Source organism: Diorhabda sublineata, chromosome 1 (genome assembly GCF_026230105.1).
Source record: "Diorhabda sublineata isolate icDioSubl1.1 chromosome 1, icDioSubl1.1, whole genome shotgun sequence".
NCBI lineage: Eukaryota > Metazoa > Arthropoda > Insecta > Coleoptera > Chrysomelidae > Diorhabda > Diorhabda sublineata.
The window spans coordinates 31,748,624-31,766,462 of record NC_079474.1 but is presented as its reverse complement, the minus strand read 5'-3'; the positions used below and the strand labels follow the sequence as shown (position 1 = coordinate 31,766,462).

The following is a 17,839-nucleotide window of genomic DNA, read 5'->3' as shown; positions in this document are numbered from 1 at the left end:
TTGAAAACATTTTGCCATCAAGTTTTTGTACCTACCAAGAAACCATTAGTAAATCTTCTGTCCTTTATATCATTCCAACTGTTTTTAATTAGCTGCTGGTAGCTATCACAATTGATATATGAGTAAGATAGTTGCTCTTATAATTCTTAGGTATTTGGAACCATGTTGGTACTAAATGTTTGTACCTAGCAAGTGAATTTACTGGATTTCATGTCTTTCGTTCTCTTTTCAATGCATTTGGAACCGTTTATATAAGTCCTGGTGGCCGGCACGGTTGGTACAAAGTTAAATAGTGATTCTCAGAATATACTCAAATTCATGTTGTATATACTAAGGGTTTTGTAATGTATTCATATATTATCATTCAAATAATCAACGTGTCATATATTTGTCTCTAGTTTCAACATGGATTATGATATCCATAGATTTTAAGCAAATGATTTCATACTTTTCTTAACTGTTGGCATCAAGGTAACAGTTTTTACGTCATGAAAATAAACACGTGATTTTATATTTACTCATTTGTAATTTCTAGCAGCGTTCAAAAACAATTTTGAACAAAACGTTAGAAAATGTGTTAATGGCTTACGCGGATACTTGTTCAGCGAAAAAAGAAGAAAATAAATATGTTCATCGACATGTACCTACAGGGTAAGTTTTAAAGTTTGTAATAATCGATATCGACGATTTGAGATGATACTATTTATATTTTTAAAACTATTATTCTGTTTGGTTGAGTTAGAAAAGTAATTAGAGTTACAGAAGATGATTAAATGAATATATTATACGAGGCCTGATTAGTGAATACCGACGTAAAATATTTTTTTTGAATTCATACATTTTCATTTGTTATTACTTTCAATATACCTATACCTCTTCTGTACTTGCTCGAAATTATTCTTTTCAATGTAGATTTTACCTCAAGAAACATAAATTACACGTGGCAAGATCCGGCGAATGAAGTGCATGATTTAACACTGAAATGCTGAACTCTGCTAGAAATAGGCAATGAGGAATCAGCTGGGCTATGATCTTGGTGAAGAGCCCATGACTTTTTCTTCTGTTTTGATTCTTTAGTCGACATTTCTACGGTTTCAACATTTTTTTCAACTTATTTGACGTCAAGTAACGATTGGAGTGGTAATCATCTAGAATATTTTCTCGGTTATCTTAAAAACACTACAGCCACTCAAAAATATAAACATTCACTTATATATACTTCTTTATTTTTTTTTCGGTTTAAGGGTAAAACAATTCTATTGAAAACAACGGCTATACTGATTTGTTTAGCATAGCAAGAAGCACTACATTCGTGAAATGATAAAGAGAGAACTATATATCTAGTTGGAAGCCAGACATCATGAATTTGGTAAGATTTTTCAAGTAATCTACGTATCGGAGATAGTTGACATCAAGTTTATGAAGTATATTATCGTGGTAGTTTGGATGAGAGACATTGGATGGTAAGGGTCCCAAATTACTTTCCTGAAGAACTGCGGATGTTGCTAAGTATGAAACGGAGTTGTTACCACAAATTACCATATGGTGTTCGAATAGAATGTGAATAATTTGATCAAAGATAAGGATTTTCTCACAAGATTTTCGTTAGTTGGATTATATTTTCCAAATTGTTGATAGGATTCTTAACGAAGGAATCAGAAGACGTAAAAGGACTCACAAACATTAAAAAGCATTTAGGTAAGTTGAAACGGCACGTGGGTAAGTCACGTTGGAAAACAGGACAAAGCAAGATCACACGACCAAGAGAGACCAGAAGAAAAGCCCGCAGAAATGTTGGCTTCATAATGATGATGATGAAGTCTATGACAATAAATAAAGACCCAGTACGTTGTAAATTAGCGATAGACGATCAAATAATAGAACGAAGTTTAAACTTCAATAATCTACCAACTATAACATCAAGTAATAGAAAAATTTACGAGAAAGCACGCATACAAGCCAACAAGGCCCCTAGAAAGTTTCTAGCTAAAACGAAAGCGGTTACAAGCAGGGCAAAATAACTTCTCTGAACAACAGAGATGAAAAACCTTAGATCAATAGTTGAAGTAGACTGCTGGAACAGAAAACACAGTTCCGACATTAGACAGGTCTGCGACCAGATAACAGATGTAGTCAGATGGGTACGGAGGAGAAGACGAGAGTGGAAAGTCTGAATGGAGGAGGGTCGGCTGGCGATAAAAGCATTCAAGGAGAAGCTAACCACCAGAAGATCAGCAGGCAGACCTCCAAAGAGATGAGCCGAATCATGAACATCGACGTCCTAGAAGAAACTGGAGAATACAGCCCTAAAATAAGTGGAAGAAGAAGATTGCTTAAATGTCTATACAGATTGATCAATGCTTGCAAAAATCAACTTTATCACCATGTAGACAGCTCAAACATTCAATGTTTTTATACACATTTGTTAGTGTGACAGTATTGAGGAATGTTTTTGACGGTGGAGCAAGTACAGACGCACAAAATGAAATTGAAATAACGTCAAGTCCTGCTGTTATTGTATTTCTAACACTCTACTACCGCCTGTCATCTCGATAGTACCTTATAGTAATTCGCGTCTCGATATTTACGCGCAGCTTTTTTATCTTTTCCCTAGTTCAGTAAGGGACTCCAAAAGGTTGTCTTGTTTCTTATATAAACATAAACCTTTGCCATTGCGGTTTTATATTGTATAAATGTATGTATGATTGGTTAGAGCTTATTTAACCCTATTCGGCGAGAAAAACTCTACTGCTAGTGGTCCTTCGACTACTTTATAACTCGATACTTGTCTTCGAAGTATCCTTTTGTTGGTAAATATGTATAGTAAGCCGGTAGTTTCTAAATTGTATGTATGTATGGATTTGGGGTCTCGTATACATTGCGACCCAAAAGATATATTGTGTCCCCCTTTCTTGCTGCGATACTGATGGACCCAGTGTTTGCAGCTGATCAATTAATCCCTCTCCTTTCAAAAAGTCTAGAATGTGGGATGGTTTTAAATGCCAAAGATCTTCGTTTTCAAATTCATACGTTCCCAGGTGTAGTGCTCTGGAGTTCCTTAGTGTTTCACACTTCGAGAGAATGTGCATAGATGTTTAGTCCTCTGTGCAACAAAACCTGCACGCCACATTATCTGCTAGGCCTAGCCTCTTTAGGTGTATGTTGAACCCTCGATAGAACTCCTATTAGTATTCGTAGATTGTTCTTTCTTAGGATGATACATTCTGCAGATCTACTCTGGTTATAGTTTCCCAGAAGAATTTCTAAATTACATGGTTGTGTTATCTCTATATTTTATTGTTTTCAGAGAAAACTTAAATCTCAAATGTCCAGCCTCGGAAAATGTACGAATACTTTTATTTAAAGAATGTCCATTAAGTGATAGAGAGTTAATTTTTGACTCTAATTTGACAAAAATCCAAAATTGTATAACTAATAATGAAAAAAATAATTCAGAAGAACTGTCCAATTTGACGGAATTGATTTTTGGCTCTGCTGCTATGAAGTATCAAGAAACTTATTATAAGATACACGATATATCTTCTCCGCAACAAATTATTTTTACTCAGGTAAGAAGGTAAGAGCCGCTACGTAGTGGACACCATGTCCGGATCCTTGATGGTCTGACGGCTGTTACGTTTTGCGTAAACGTTTATTTTTACTTTTTGTGTGCACGACTTATTGAAGCATTTCTATCGATTCCTATTTCTTATGTTATAGTCCACTCGAACCACCGTTCCCGATTCGGATATAAAGTAGTGTGTGTTGGTCTATTTATCATAAAATCCCCCTTGGGAAAACCGGTCTCAGACTCGTGAGGAATCGGATATCTGATGAAAGTTTTTCGTTCGCGAAATAGCCGTTTCTATAAAAAAAAAATTTTTGACCATATTTATTAATTATCAATTTTTTGCATTTCGCAACTGTTTGTCTTTCTCCGAATTTTCTTTCGGTTTTTACGTCGCCAACTAGTTTTAGGAGAAAGAAGGATTTATGAGCAATATAAAGATAAGCACATTTTTTCGATTGTTTTCCCAAGGAGCGATTTCACGTTTAAAAGCCAACAGTACGCTGCTAGCATATTTGAGGTTCATTTTCCACTGTAGCACTTCTCCATCTGAACAATTTGCTAGTGGAATCTCTCTATGTGCTTGTCTGGAACTGCACCCGAATTTTCAAGTAAAAATTAAGTAACATACCTATTGTAACCTAAGGTCTTATAAGATTGGATAAGTTATTTGTAATTGTAAACTGCTACATACATTTTTCAAGGCAAAACATACTATTTTCGTGAAAGATCTAGTCGCTTCTACCTAAAATTTCTTCTAACTCTTTGAAATAATATACCTAATTCATAAATATATGGCAAAATATATTCAATTTAAAAAAATTGCATAAACTTAACCGAGACAGAGATACAACCAACCTCTTGTGTGTAATGTTAGTCATTTAGTTGAAGGACACAAGTTCCTTATTTTTATCCTCCATTAACATATTCTCTTGGATTTTGTCTTTTATTAATGTGACTATGAAGAATTATAAATTTAGCTACTTAAATTCAAAGTTTATTGTATTCATTAAGATTTATGATACACGATCTTAATGGGGACCTACTTCATAGATGATTGATTTTGGTTTTCCATTGGAGTTTCAGTAAGGTATCAAATTACATTTTTTATTTTGTATCCATGTGACTTTAACGACCATACTTATAGAGAATTATAACCTTTCTTACAATAGGATTTCTTCAGTATTTAAGAGCGGTCAGTAAACAGATAGATCTTAAATATTCTGGTGTTTGGTCGCCGAATTATTGAAGCCACATCTAACTACTTATTATATTATTTAATAAATAGTTTATTCTAAAGTAGTTTTGATGTTTTAATACAACGAATATGGTCATCCATCGTTGGTTAGCTTGCTTTCGCGAAGCAGTGAAAAGCTCTCGTATTTGAGATCTTGAAACTTTGCTTCGTTTATAGGCGCGAATATCTGTTTCAAATATATTTTTTTCTAAACAAAAAATAATAATAATAATAATATAAGCCCCAATTTTATGTGCAGATGAGGTACATAAACTTTCTGTTATTAAAGGTTGCTTAAATCTGTTTATCTGGCAGAGCGAGCGTAATGTCCAATCTTTAATTGAATAATGTGGATTTCTGACTCTGATGTCATAAAAAATTTTGTCAAGTCACTCTGCAATCCATTGAGCAGTGCCATAACTTTGAAATAGGCACAAATATTCTGTTCATTCTTCGTATTTTATGCTCTGGAGTATTATGCGTATGTTCTGGTATGATTTTCTCATAGTTTCAGCATATGCAACGAGAGCTGATGGCCGTTCGTTTTCATTGAACAAAAAACTTCAATTAGACTTGTGTCAGTGAATAGTCGTCACTAGGTAGATACATAGAAAAAGTCAAATTCATTCAGTAAACCTGGGATATTATCACAATAACTGTGTTGTTTGGTTTGGGAAGATCTAAATCATTGAGCTTTGGAATTTTTATCTCGGCAGTTGTCAAAAGGTCGTTCAATCCAGATTGTAATTCAAAATGGCATCATCCTCTTAAAAATAAAACTTCGTTCCATATCACAAATTGAACACACTGTGTAGACTACCACTACACAGTAAACAGTTTACCTTCAGTCTTTGAAGACGATGATTTGATTATCGAAACGGACGTTAGACAGTGTAATTGTGAGTGTTGGTGTAGTGGTGGTGTAAACAGTGTGTTCAGTATAAATATCACCAACGGAAGCTTTTTTATAGTTCACCAGGAGTTTTCAAATATACTGTGAATTTAACATTTCATTCAATTTGTTAACTATGTTCGATATCCAATATCTTAAGCAATTCCAGAATATCATTGTAAATATATCTTTACAAATTTTTCTATTTTTTTGTAGGTTTTTTCCTCTCCCAAGAAGTTTCGACCAAATAAAACATCTAGTAATCAACCTAGTACCAGTTTTCTTTCTAATGCAAGTTTACAAGACTATAATAGTTCATTTGCCAGCTCAATATCTCAAGCATCACTCAGCTCAAAATCATCCAACTCCTTCTCATGTAAGAGAAGTTATATCGTTGTTTTTATTTAAAAAAAATATTTTTAATGTATAAACAGCTGACTGAGAAGAAACATAACATTCATAAACATAGTAATAAACAAATTTGTGTATATAGAACCTCTAAATCCACCTAACGCCAATAATTTGAAAAAAAATACCGTTCAGTAGATTTTAGTAGCGAATATTCATTATTGTGTCGTTGTTATTTCATCATATGATATTTTTATATCAAAAATTTATTTTTTCGCTAGTTCTCCTTCTACATATCAAATGAGAAATCAAAATAGCATAAACCAGAGTGAAAAAACAACTTGACCCTCTGGAAAGTTTTTCTCACGAAATCTGTGATGAATCATCATTAAATTTGGAAGTTGCTGGACGTAATATTTCTCCAAAAATATCAAACTGTGGTTTTTATCCGTCCCAATAAGGTTTAAAGTCTCAAATGAAATTTGTAAATATTGCACGTTGCTTGACATTACTCGAGTCTCTTGCCATTACCAGTAATCAAAATTCCTTAAGAAAAAGTAAGCAATTTCTTAACCTCAAATTTTATTTTATATTTTGTGGTCGGTTTAAAAATGAAAATAACAAGGCTAGGTAAAGAAAACAAGAAAATGTATTGAGCTGCTGCCTTGCTTTTGGAGTCTGATGGGAAGAAAAGAGCGCCCAGGCGATGGTGGGCCAGTCCTTGGTCAGATAGAACAAGGGTAAACATGAGCTTACCTACAGATTTAGACGTGAAAACATACGAAATTAAATTAGAGAATGGATGAGGAAACGTTGGAAAAACTCCTAAGGAAAATAAAACATAAAATATCTAAAAAATCCTTGGTGAGAGACGTAACATCAGCAGATCATAAACTTATTTCTTCCTAGAATATCTTATTTGTACGTAATAAAAAAACACCAACGGATAACGTCGCAAATACGAGATCTTGAATTCTTGCATGAAACAATCATCTGTACTTCATCTGTGCATGCTTTTAATCAAGAAATATTGCGTCAAACAGGCTTATAAGGGTCGCTTGACATAGTGCAAGACAACGTGCAGTAAATTACATGCAATTTCTTGCGAGATCAATATATTGCATAGATGAATATTTCACGTCGCGTTTTGCTTGCCACTGCTGCTGTTGCCACGAACAAAAATTTAATAAATGAATTAAACAAATACCTAAAATTTGATTCAATATTTTACGATCAGTTTAAAATGATGATAACAACCGTAAGTTAGTAAGTAACGAAGTGAAAAAGTGGTAAGTGGATCACTGTAACTAATTATATCTGCTGCTGCCTTTGGTTTGGAACCTGATGGATAGGTTGGTTGTTAAGCCAAAAGTACTTGGATTTATTCCTAGAATTGCAGTTTGCACTCAATAAAGATGGCACTAAACCGATGATGTTGCAAGTGCGAGATCTTGCATGAAACAATCAGCATGCTTTTTATCAAGAAATATTGCGCCTTACTTTGCTTTGCACGATGTATTGCATCATGTCAAGCGGCCTTAAGAAAGTCGTGAAAGAAAAATCTACAAAAATGGGTTATAAAGTAAACATAACAATTAGGAAGGCAAAAAAATTAAAACACAACCACGAAATTCAAAGCATTGACTTATATGTTGAATATTATTAGATTAGTTAATTCTTGGTGTTAATTTATACATGTATGTTATCTTTTAGTAATTTTGAGAAATAATTCAACAGCTACAACGATCGATTCAGGATTTTCTGACTTCTCCAGCAACTCTTCACTAAATAGATCATATGAAAGTTTTGCCAGAAGTAATGTAATATATTCCAAAAAAATTCGAACAGAAAAATAATTATTTACATAATTTTTAGGAAGGAGCACATGCGGATCATTTTTCAGCGATTCGGAATCCTCAAAGAGCTTAGCACTGAATTTCAATAACATCAGATTAGGATTGGCATTGATTTTACATAAGCCGGAGAAAAATCCGTAAGTTGATGTAATTGTAGGTCCAAAAAGGACCTTTTTATATTTTGTATTTAAATTAGTTATTTGGTATGTTTTGCACTTAATATTCTACACTAGTAACGAATTTCTGGGTTTATAGTTCCAATTATAAATGAAAGAACGTAGATAAAAAAAACAAAAACAATTTTCTCCTCATAAAAATTGATGATTATTCATATTCTTAGAAAATAAATTAGATAAAAATAGGCATCAAGTCACGTGACTGCTAACACCAAGTGTTTCGTTGTTTTTAACGTTTTCATACAACACGAAGGTTAACACAATCTAGCTGAGCTATATGTAGCTATGCTACAAGTTCAAATAGTGACACTGGAGATATGGTGGTTGTTACAAGTCGAAGACAATCTTTTTTTGAATAATTCATCTATTAGTCTAAATCCACCTTGGGAAAGAGGTGCTAACGTCATATCGTTATTACCCATCCTATCGAAGGTACTCGAAAAACTGCTATTAATTCATTTATTACCTATTATAGAATGCCAACAAATGATCCCTAACCATCAATTCGGCTTCCGTAAGCAACATGGTATGATAGTACTAATCCTTAGGGTGGTAGAAAATATAAATAAAGCCTTTGAAGAAAAAAATTTGTCTCAGCAGCGTTTCTAGATATCAGCTAAGCATTTGATAGGGTTTGACACGAAGGGTTGTTATACAAAATAAAGAAGAAACTTCCGTGTCACTTTTACCTAATATATAAATAATATCTTGAGGATAGACATTTATTTGTCAAATGTCAAGATAAACATACATAGCAACGTTTGCTGTCGACACAGCATTCTTGTAAGACATCCAAATCCTCAAACCGCAGCGAATAATTTACAAGAGAGCTTAAATAACATTGAATAAACAAGTTCAAATTGAAGCCTAACCCAAATAAATAAACAACAAATATCTGGGTATATATATTAACAAAGAATAAACAACTGGTTATCAAATTCAGAGAAAAGCACTGGTCAATTGGCAGAAACTCCTGCCTAAACATTGAAAATAAGCTACTCCTCTTTAAGGTTATTCTAATACATATATGGATCTATGGGATTCAATTCTGGGATACTGCAAGTACCTCCAACATTGAAATCCTCAAATGGTTCTAGAACAAAGCCCTTATAGCCCAGTGGAATTGGCTTTAAAGAGGGGCTGAGATTTACGAAAATTCTAAGCAGCAAATTTCCTTCGGAATTCGTTGGGTGTTATTGGTAGACTAAATTCAAAACGTAGAGGTACCAGACTTGTTGCCTCATCCACCATCTTGATTTAAAAAGTTATTTTTTGTCTCTTTATTAACACGTTTATTTCCAATTTTACACGATAAATAGCTATCACAAAAGTTGTTTTTACATTTCCTACAATTTTGATTCTCATAAATTTTTTCCTAGGATCGATTTTTTTCGATTTATACCCGAAAATAGAGGGTTAACCTAAGTATTCTATTATCGCATTTATTATTGATATTGTATTATTTTTTCTGTTTGTCTTTTTGTTGTTGATTGTCGTTGTAAATTGGATGTGTTGTAAATTGGATGTGTTGAAAATGTTATGTGCTACAATTGTGATTCCGATTTCTTCTAAAGTTTATATTTTTGAGACGCATGTTCGGGGTAAAGGAAAAGAGGGGTGTAAAATCAGTTAATCGAACAGTATAATTTTTACAATTAAAAACATGAATTTTATTTTCTTTTCAGTACACTTTCAAAAGTCTTTAGAAATTTCAATTACGTCTGCTTGGAAAGTTTAGCCGATGGCTCCGCCAAATTTTCATCGTTCGATTCTCGTAATTGTCGACGAATTTGTCCGGAAGCTCAGGAGGGTCAGGGGTGACTTGTTCTGAGCGTTTTTCGTCACTATCAAGGTAGTCTTCATCATTATAGGAAATTCCAAACAACTTTGGGAATAACCAATGGGTAAAATGGAGATTTAACGAGTTATTCAATGAACGAAATTCTCCCCCACCTCTTCGCAAGCATAAAACGAAAAATATCTATCCCACGAAAAATTAATAATAATCAAACTTTGTTTATTATAATTTTTCGCGTAAAATTGAAAATAAACGAGTTATTCGATAACCAAAAATTCACCCCCCTTTTCGAGTATAAATCGAAAAAAATCGATCTTAGGAAAAAATTGATAAAAACCAAAATTGTAGAAAATTTAATTTTAAACAACTTTGTTTATCATAATTTTTCGCGTAAAATTGAAAATAAACGAGTTATTCGATAACCAAAAATTCATTCCCCCTTTTCGAATATAAATCGAAAAAAATCCATCTTAGGAAAAAATTGATAAGAACCAAAATTGTAGAAAATTTAATTTTAAACAACTTTGTTTATTATAATTTTTGGCGTAAAATTGAAAATAAACGAGTTATTCGATAACCAAAAATTCATTCCCCCTTTTCGAATATAAATCGAAAAAAATCCATCTTAGGAAAAAATTGATAAGAACCAAAATTGTAGAATTTAATTTTAAACAACTTTGTTTATTATAATTTTTGGCGTAAAATTGAAAATAAACGAGTTATTCTAAAGGAAATTTGCTGCTTACAATTTTCGTGAATCTAAATGACTAATCCGATTGGGATATTAGAACTAATGTAAACGCCCCGCAGTACGTGCCCAATTCGGTTTCGGATTCACACTCGCGAACAAAGCTTTTGATTGTTGACAGTCGTGATATCGACGCGCAGCGTCGGCTCAAGAATTACTCGTAATACGTCTGCTGTGTTTTTGATTTGTATTGTTGTAGGTTAACAAAAAATCTGTATATCCAAAATATACCCATTATAGAATCGATTTTATGGAGAGTTCGACAATATGTGGAGATCGCTCTCAACTCTCCCAGATTATTTTTATCTACTATGATTGAAATATCAGTATTGAGTGCAAAATGGTTAACGAAAGAATTAAATTTTTGGACGAAAACCGAATCCGTAATACACCAAAGTTATTATGGAACTCTAATGAGTATTTTCAAAAATCGATTTCCGAGAAGTTTATTTTTCAAATACGATGAACAAGACGAGAAATTTGAAAGTTTCTGTCAAACTGTACAAGAATTGGAACGAAAAGAAACTAATTTGTGAGTATTTCAATAGTAACATTTTCTTCTATTGTTGCCACTATGCAAATTTTTCATGCATCTTGTCTAATTGTGCGTCCATTATTTAGACAATTTGACAACGTCGCTTATACCATGTAAGAGCATGTAAATCTATTGTTTATAAAATTTAGTGCCGTATTAGTATCTATCTCTTTTGTACGCCTATAATTTCTTCCTTATCTCTTCTAAACTCTCGAAATGTAAAAAAATGAGGTTTTGTTGATTTTTATAACATAAAAATATTTTGCAGTTGTTCTACAGGACATCGTTTTTCTTTCAATTTCCTCTGCTTTATGAGACTCTTCCTTGCATTATGCACAGTTTTGTTTTTATTTGATATTTGTACGCGTGTATTGAATCAGTCTCACTCAATTTATATTTAATTTACAGCTTTCTGAGCACACTTCTAACAGCAGTGTTAACCCATCATACCGGATGGATTGCTACTTGTTACCACTTGGAAAACTTGTCTGTTAATGAATCGTATCACGTAGTTTGGAAACAATTAACGAACTTATATGGAGCAACGGGTTACTTGACGAAAACATCAAAAACTGTAATATATGGATTAAAAAATGAAAATACCATTAAGAAAGTCTTAAACTTTATACAATATTTTATGAGGTTCTTCAAAATAGAAAGACGATATATTGAACGAAGCAATATCATTGAGGAAAATAAAATTGTGGATGAAATTTGTACTAAAGTGCGCCAGGATAGCATTCCAAACGAATTTCCAATGTTGAGAAAATCAGGACTTTTAAGGACAAAAACGAATGAAGTGGATCTTACAAAATTAGTTGACGATGAAAATAAGAGGAGAAGTATATGTAAATCGAAAGCTGTTAATCGCGAACTAAGTGCTCTAAATGAAGAATCTGATTTAAACTATGAAGAATTTGACGATAAACCAGTTTTATTCATATTGGGAGACCATGAAAAACTGCAAAATTTGAAAAAACCTCAAACGAGTGAACCTCTTCAGAGTATAAATGAAATAATTAAAGACTCAAGGCGACAAATGGAAACAAAGAAGCTTAAAATTGTAAAATTTCCTCTACCCAAGTAAGTTTAAGAAATTTTTATCATCATATTTATATTTCCACGGCTTTTTTATCTCTATGTATATTCCTGTATAGTAAATTGGATATTTAGACAACTATATAATCAAATTTAATCAAAAATATAAATTTGGTGTGCCTTCAATATACCATCCATGTATATGGAAGCAGGAAGTGATTGAACAAATTTTGGTGATGCGAGCAGCTGATAAAATGTTTCTCGGAGCTTATTTTTCAATGATACTTCGTTTACTATACAGATATTCCATTTGTAGATCCAACCATGTCTTTCTTGCAGACTCACGAATTCTATATGAAACTATACCCTTGTTCACATCAATATTGATAAAATCTGTTGATATACTTACGACATGATTTAAGATAACAAATATCAGTACTTACCTTACCTTACCTGCTACGTTGATAGAAGAGTCATCACATCTAAATTGTAATTATTAGAGCTGTTGGTGATAATCTGAACAACACGTTTACTACATCAACACTCACAATCACATTGTTTGATACGCGTTTGGATAACCAACTTATGGTCTTCAGAGACTGAAGGTAAACCTATAAACTTGACTTATGGGAGGGAATTTGGAAGAAATTAACCTAACCAAACCCAACCTAATTAGTGGCGGCGCCAGGCATATGCGAGCTGTGCGATCGCACAGGGCCCCGTGCCTCCCGGGGCCCCGCTGGGTTATCAATCTGTATTTTTCAGGAAGCTGTGAAAGTTTTATCTAATATTTCACCTATTCTGAGGATCTGAGGTTATTTTAATTTTATACTTAAAATTAAATATTTTATAAATAAATATGTATATAAATATTTTCTACACGGTTTTAATGTTTTAAAGTCTGGGGCCCCGCAAGTATTGAAGTATGGAATCAAACTTTTTAAATCGCAAAACTGCTATTCTACTGCTATTTTCCGGGGAAGGGCCCCCCCTAACTCACCTCGCACAGAGCCCTGCGGCGGCTAGCGCCGCCACTGAACCTTATCCAACCAAACCAAACCAAAATTATCTCGACAATATCCTAGATAAATACTACTTTGAAAGGCTGAACCACGGCCTTCATGAGATTTCTCTGAGGCAGAGGTTTGTTGGGTTCTTTGTGGTTTGGTTGAGGACATTATTTAGATGGCTTAACGGATTTATCAGATTTGGCACTGATATAGGAAAGATTCCTCTGCAATGCTGCTAGATTGAAATAATAGAAGTCGGCTACTGGTTTCAATTTTAAAGGAATTAAAAATTTATAAAACACTAACATTGAAGAAGTAATCGATGAAACTGAGAATAATATTGGTGAAAGAGAAGTTGAAAATGGAGTTTATTGAGAGAGAGAGAGAGAGAGAGAGAGAGAGATAAAAAGTTATGTCAATGAAATTTTGAAGATTTTGATGGTTGTTAGCATCATAAAATGTATTTAGGTACAAGCTTATACTTTATGACAAATTTGATGGTAAAAGATAACGAATATAAAAAGTACTTCTCATATTTATTTCATGACCAAAATAAATTTCTATATATTTTTATTCCAGATTTGAATATGTTGGGGATGTTTCGGAAGTATCACCTAATCCTTTCTTACCAGACATTGATTTTTTCGAAAACTTTGTTCCAGATAAAGCATATCAGGGAACAAACATTCCCAAAGAACAATGGAAAAATATTTTATCAAAAGATCTTTCCTTAAAAAAATCTTGTTTATTTCCAGACGAGATAAACGAGAAAGTAGTCATTCTAGGTGATACAGATAAATGGTATGTCCATGAAATTGATACCGTTTGAGAATTCATTTGCTATAAAAACGTACTTTATTCAAGGGATGTACAAGTTTGGTCAAGTTTGCGAAGAAGGATGATTAAAAACGAAGCAGAAAATATTGTAGATTCGTCACCTCTAGTATCAAATATGTTGGAGGTTATTATACAAATGAGGAAGTTGAATATGTCAAAAGAGCAGGTAAAATTTGGTTTTCAAACTTCTCTCCATGTTGTACATCAGCAAAGTACCAATTGTTGTATCCCAAGTTTCTTCAGGTTTTTTTTTATTTTTGCCCACTTTTGCGCCCCATACGCTCTCCACTGCTCTTGAATCTTCCATTCTTTGTAAATGACCCGGACCAACTTTGGTCAAGGAGCTCCATGAGAGACATATTTGGCCATTTATTATCCTTTGCTCTAATACCTGTTACACACAATATTTCATCTCCATAGCTTGCAATGCACTTTTTTATCTATTTGTTCTGTAAGTCAATATTGGTTTATAAATTGCTTTAACTTTGTCTTGTTGAGACTTGTTGGGCCTTGAGTGTTATCAAACACTTCAGCACTGGCAGGAGTGCCATGTAGTATTATTTTTTTTGCTGATGCCAATGACGACTTAGATTCGAACTTTCCTCAAATCAAAAAGTCAGAAATGCCATTTACTGATTGTAAATGTTTTGGCTTTACAGCCACTTTGCACCTATACCTATAAGTATTTTGTTCTGCTTCAATAATACTCGTACTCCTCCCATAGAAGTCTATTTTTCTGGGATTTTGTGTCCTATGTCCCGAGGTGTACCACCCCTTCAAGGTACTTAAGTCTCTTAGTGAAATGGGCAGGACAATCGCAGAGTAGATGCTATGCCGTGTTTTCAGACTTAGCAGAGATATAAATTTTTTGGATTTTTTAAAGCCTAGAGTGTGTTTTTAGTGAGACTCTATCTGATTCGTTAGCCATTCGTTTAGTTCATTATTGATGTGGCATCTCATGAAGCCACAATCTTCTTCTTCACTACCTGGTATACCCTGGTGGCCACATTAGGATTACTTTGTTTTGTTAGCCAGTGCTTTCGGAGTTTGTTTGCACTCCCTCACTAGTTTGGATGTGTACTCAATAGCTTTCAGGGCATTTGAGGCCGCTTGGCTATCTGAGAGAATGTGAATGTGTTTTTTAGAGAACTTTCTATCCAAACACTCCTGAGCACATTTGTTCATTGCCAGCAGCTCTATCTCGACAATGGTTAGTTGTTAATAGTATGGAGAACTTGCATTTTGGTAAAAAAATGTCCAATTCAGTTCCTTACGCTAACCTCGTTTGTCGGAGTATCAGAGTGAAATATTTCGAGCCTGCAGAAAATTTCTATTGATCCATGATTGGCGGTCATTAATTACTACTTTGAATGGGATATCTTTGTCTATCATGCTGTGCATTTGGTCCATTGGTTTGTCACAGCTTTCCAGTTTTATCAGTTGTAGAATACAATTATTGTTCATTCCACCATTCTACTTGATCGCATTTTCAAACATTTCTAAAGATAGCAACAATAATGCCATGCTAATACTAGATGTTGTCTAATCATTCAAACTTATCATTGTTTCAAAATTTGGAAAGCTCATTCTCAAAGAATACTTCAAAAAGTTGTGTTTTCTCTCATTTATTTTTTATGAAATTATTAGTTCATTTGTACTATTTAAATTACTAGTTTATTCACAGAAAATCAAAATTCGGAAAATATAAATATTATGAATTAATTTTTTTCAGTGTACTACATTTATGGAGCAAAAGTTGATAGAAATATGTTTAAGAGCCAATGCATTAACAGAGTTTCTATTAACTACAGATTTTTGTTCGATGGATGTTTTATTGAAAACTTTGAATCTAAACATTGTGGATATACCACTTTTAATGTCCGTTGGTTCTAATATTGATCCACGGATTTTACAAAAATACGGGCTGAGCTATCAATGAGATATTTCTTTTTGTTTTTATTGTTTCATTAATCTTATATAAACTTAAATTTATATGAACTTGACTTATTGCATTATAATAATTAGTTCAATAAAAAATTACCAAATCCAATTGTGTTTTTCTAATAAAAAAATATATTTTATATATCATGAGAGAAAGAATTTATTATGAAACGCGTTCTTCGTTTCCTTACCTTACTGTTGATTCGCCTGGTATACATATTAAAAAAACTTGAGATTATATATTCCTTTATAAGGTAGGTCACAAAGCAATCAATGCGCACAGAAGAATAATTATCATCATGGTAATATTAGGGCACAGATCACCTATATTTAGATATTTAGATAGATTACGACAATATTATTTGTTTCTAACCAAATTGATGTCGACTGGGGGTCTGAACTTGAACTACTCAATTTTCAACTTTATGAGGATGTGGGAATAAATGCATTACATTAATAGATTCTCATTGTTATCCCAACATTTATTGACAATAATTTTGAAAACAATTACACAAAAACAGGAGCACAACACAACAATAATGAGCCATCAAGAGAAACTGCACAACTACCAACCTTAAAATAACCAATTTTGTCTCAAATTCGCCAACTTGATATATAGTTATGTTAGCAGACCCATCTAGAGCTCCGAACTTGAACTACAAAAATGATGCTACCTTAAGCAAATATGTATTTGTGGATTTGGGAATACTAATATAAATTTAGTTTATTTTCTCCTGGATGTTAGAGAAATTAAAAGCTCTTAGAGTATTTACGGTCGCCTAACATACTTCGAATAATGTAATGTGAATACACAAGTAAAATTATAAAATTAATATATTTACTACAAATACATGAATACTTATTTTAAATCTATGAAATTGAAAACCAGTAAAACCATTGTTTTTACGATATTACGATGTAATTTAAAAGTAACTAACTTTCCATTTCTATCATTCAATTAATTTTTTAAAAGTTGAATTGTTGAATTTGTGAGTTATTAGATGTGAAATTTGATTACAAGTTATATCAAACCACATTATATTTTATTATTCGTTAATTAATTATTAATTGGATTCCACAAATTATAAGAAGTTGTACTAAATTGTAACCAAACTCTGTATTCTATAGATTAATAAGAAATCAATTCTTATTTTTTCCAAACTTTATTACTTTATATGGTATATTATGCGTATGAAAGTTGATTTGATGAACGCATATTATTCACTTTTTTTTGTTTTCTTGAATTTTTTCACTATTCTCTTTGAAACGTCTTCTCCGGCAGCTCGATCCCCCGAAACTCTTTTTTTTGAATTGCCTCCAAGAACAGATTAAATTTATTTATCATTATTTTTTAGACCAAACAAAATAACAGTTTATTCTGGAAAACTTGTTTGTGGAAGATTAACTAAAGTAAACATGCAATGTTTTCATACATACAATATTATTTATTGTTTTAATCTTAATTAAGATATTCTAACCTCACTTCTCAGTTCATATATTATTATATTGATTGTATCAAAATTATTTATTGAATTGATCTATGATATTGAAAATGAAATATTGCATCTTTTATTTTTTTCAATATTTGTTATAAGTTAGTAACTGAAATTGTTATCAGTGTCATGATTATTGATAAAATTACAGGATTTGACAGCTTGGGATTATAATTGGTCTTCACTTAAAAATTTCTCCTTTGTATTCTTCTTATATGCCCAAATGGTTAGCTTCCCAATTGTTTATGTAATTGATCTATTATTGTTAGGATCGTTTGGTTTACAACGAGATATATATCTCTGTCAGAAATTATTCTTTAATATAATTGAATAAATTTATCACACACAGTTCTTATACATGA

General features: G+C 32.6%; 1 protein-coding gene across 1 annotated transcript; it reads left to right on the top strand.

Moving 5' to 3' along the window:
* The first annotated feature begins 496 nt into the window (after positions 1–496).
* Positions 497–16,088, top strand: LOC130452506 (folliculin-interacting protein 2). The gene is made up of 10 exons (XM_056791829.1): positions 497–651; positions 3,308–3,569; positions 5,914–6,073; positions 7,759–7,860; positions 7,921–8,038; positions 10,823–11,155; positions 11,567–12,241; positions 13,786–14,007; positions 14,071–14,209; positions 15,776–16,088. Exons 1-10 carry the CDS (start codon positions 581–583, stop codon positions 15,980–15,982), a joined length of 2,289 nt encoding a protein of 762 aa, XP_056647807.1. The 5' UTR covers positions 497–580; the 3' UTR covers positions 15,983–16,088.
* The last annotated feature ends 1,751 nt before the right edge of the window (positions 16,089–17,839 follow it).

Coding starts and splice junctions, on each gene's coding strand:
- LOC130452506 (XM_056791829.1), top strand. CDS start 581: ATGGCTTACGCGGATACTTGTTCAGCGAAAAAAGAAGAAAATAAATAT. Junction 6,074..7,758: donor ATCATCCAACTCCTTCTCAT/GTAAGAGAAGTT, acceptor GTTATCTTTTAG/TAATTTTGAGAAATAATTCA. Junction 11,156..11,566: donor GAACGAAAAGAAACTAATTT/GTGAGTATTTCA, acceptor TTTAATTTACAG/CTTTCTGAGCACACTTCTAA.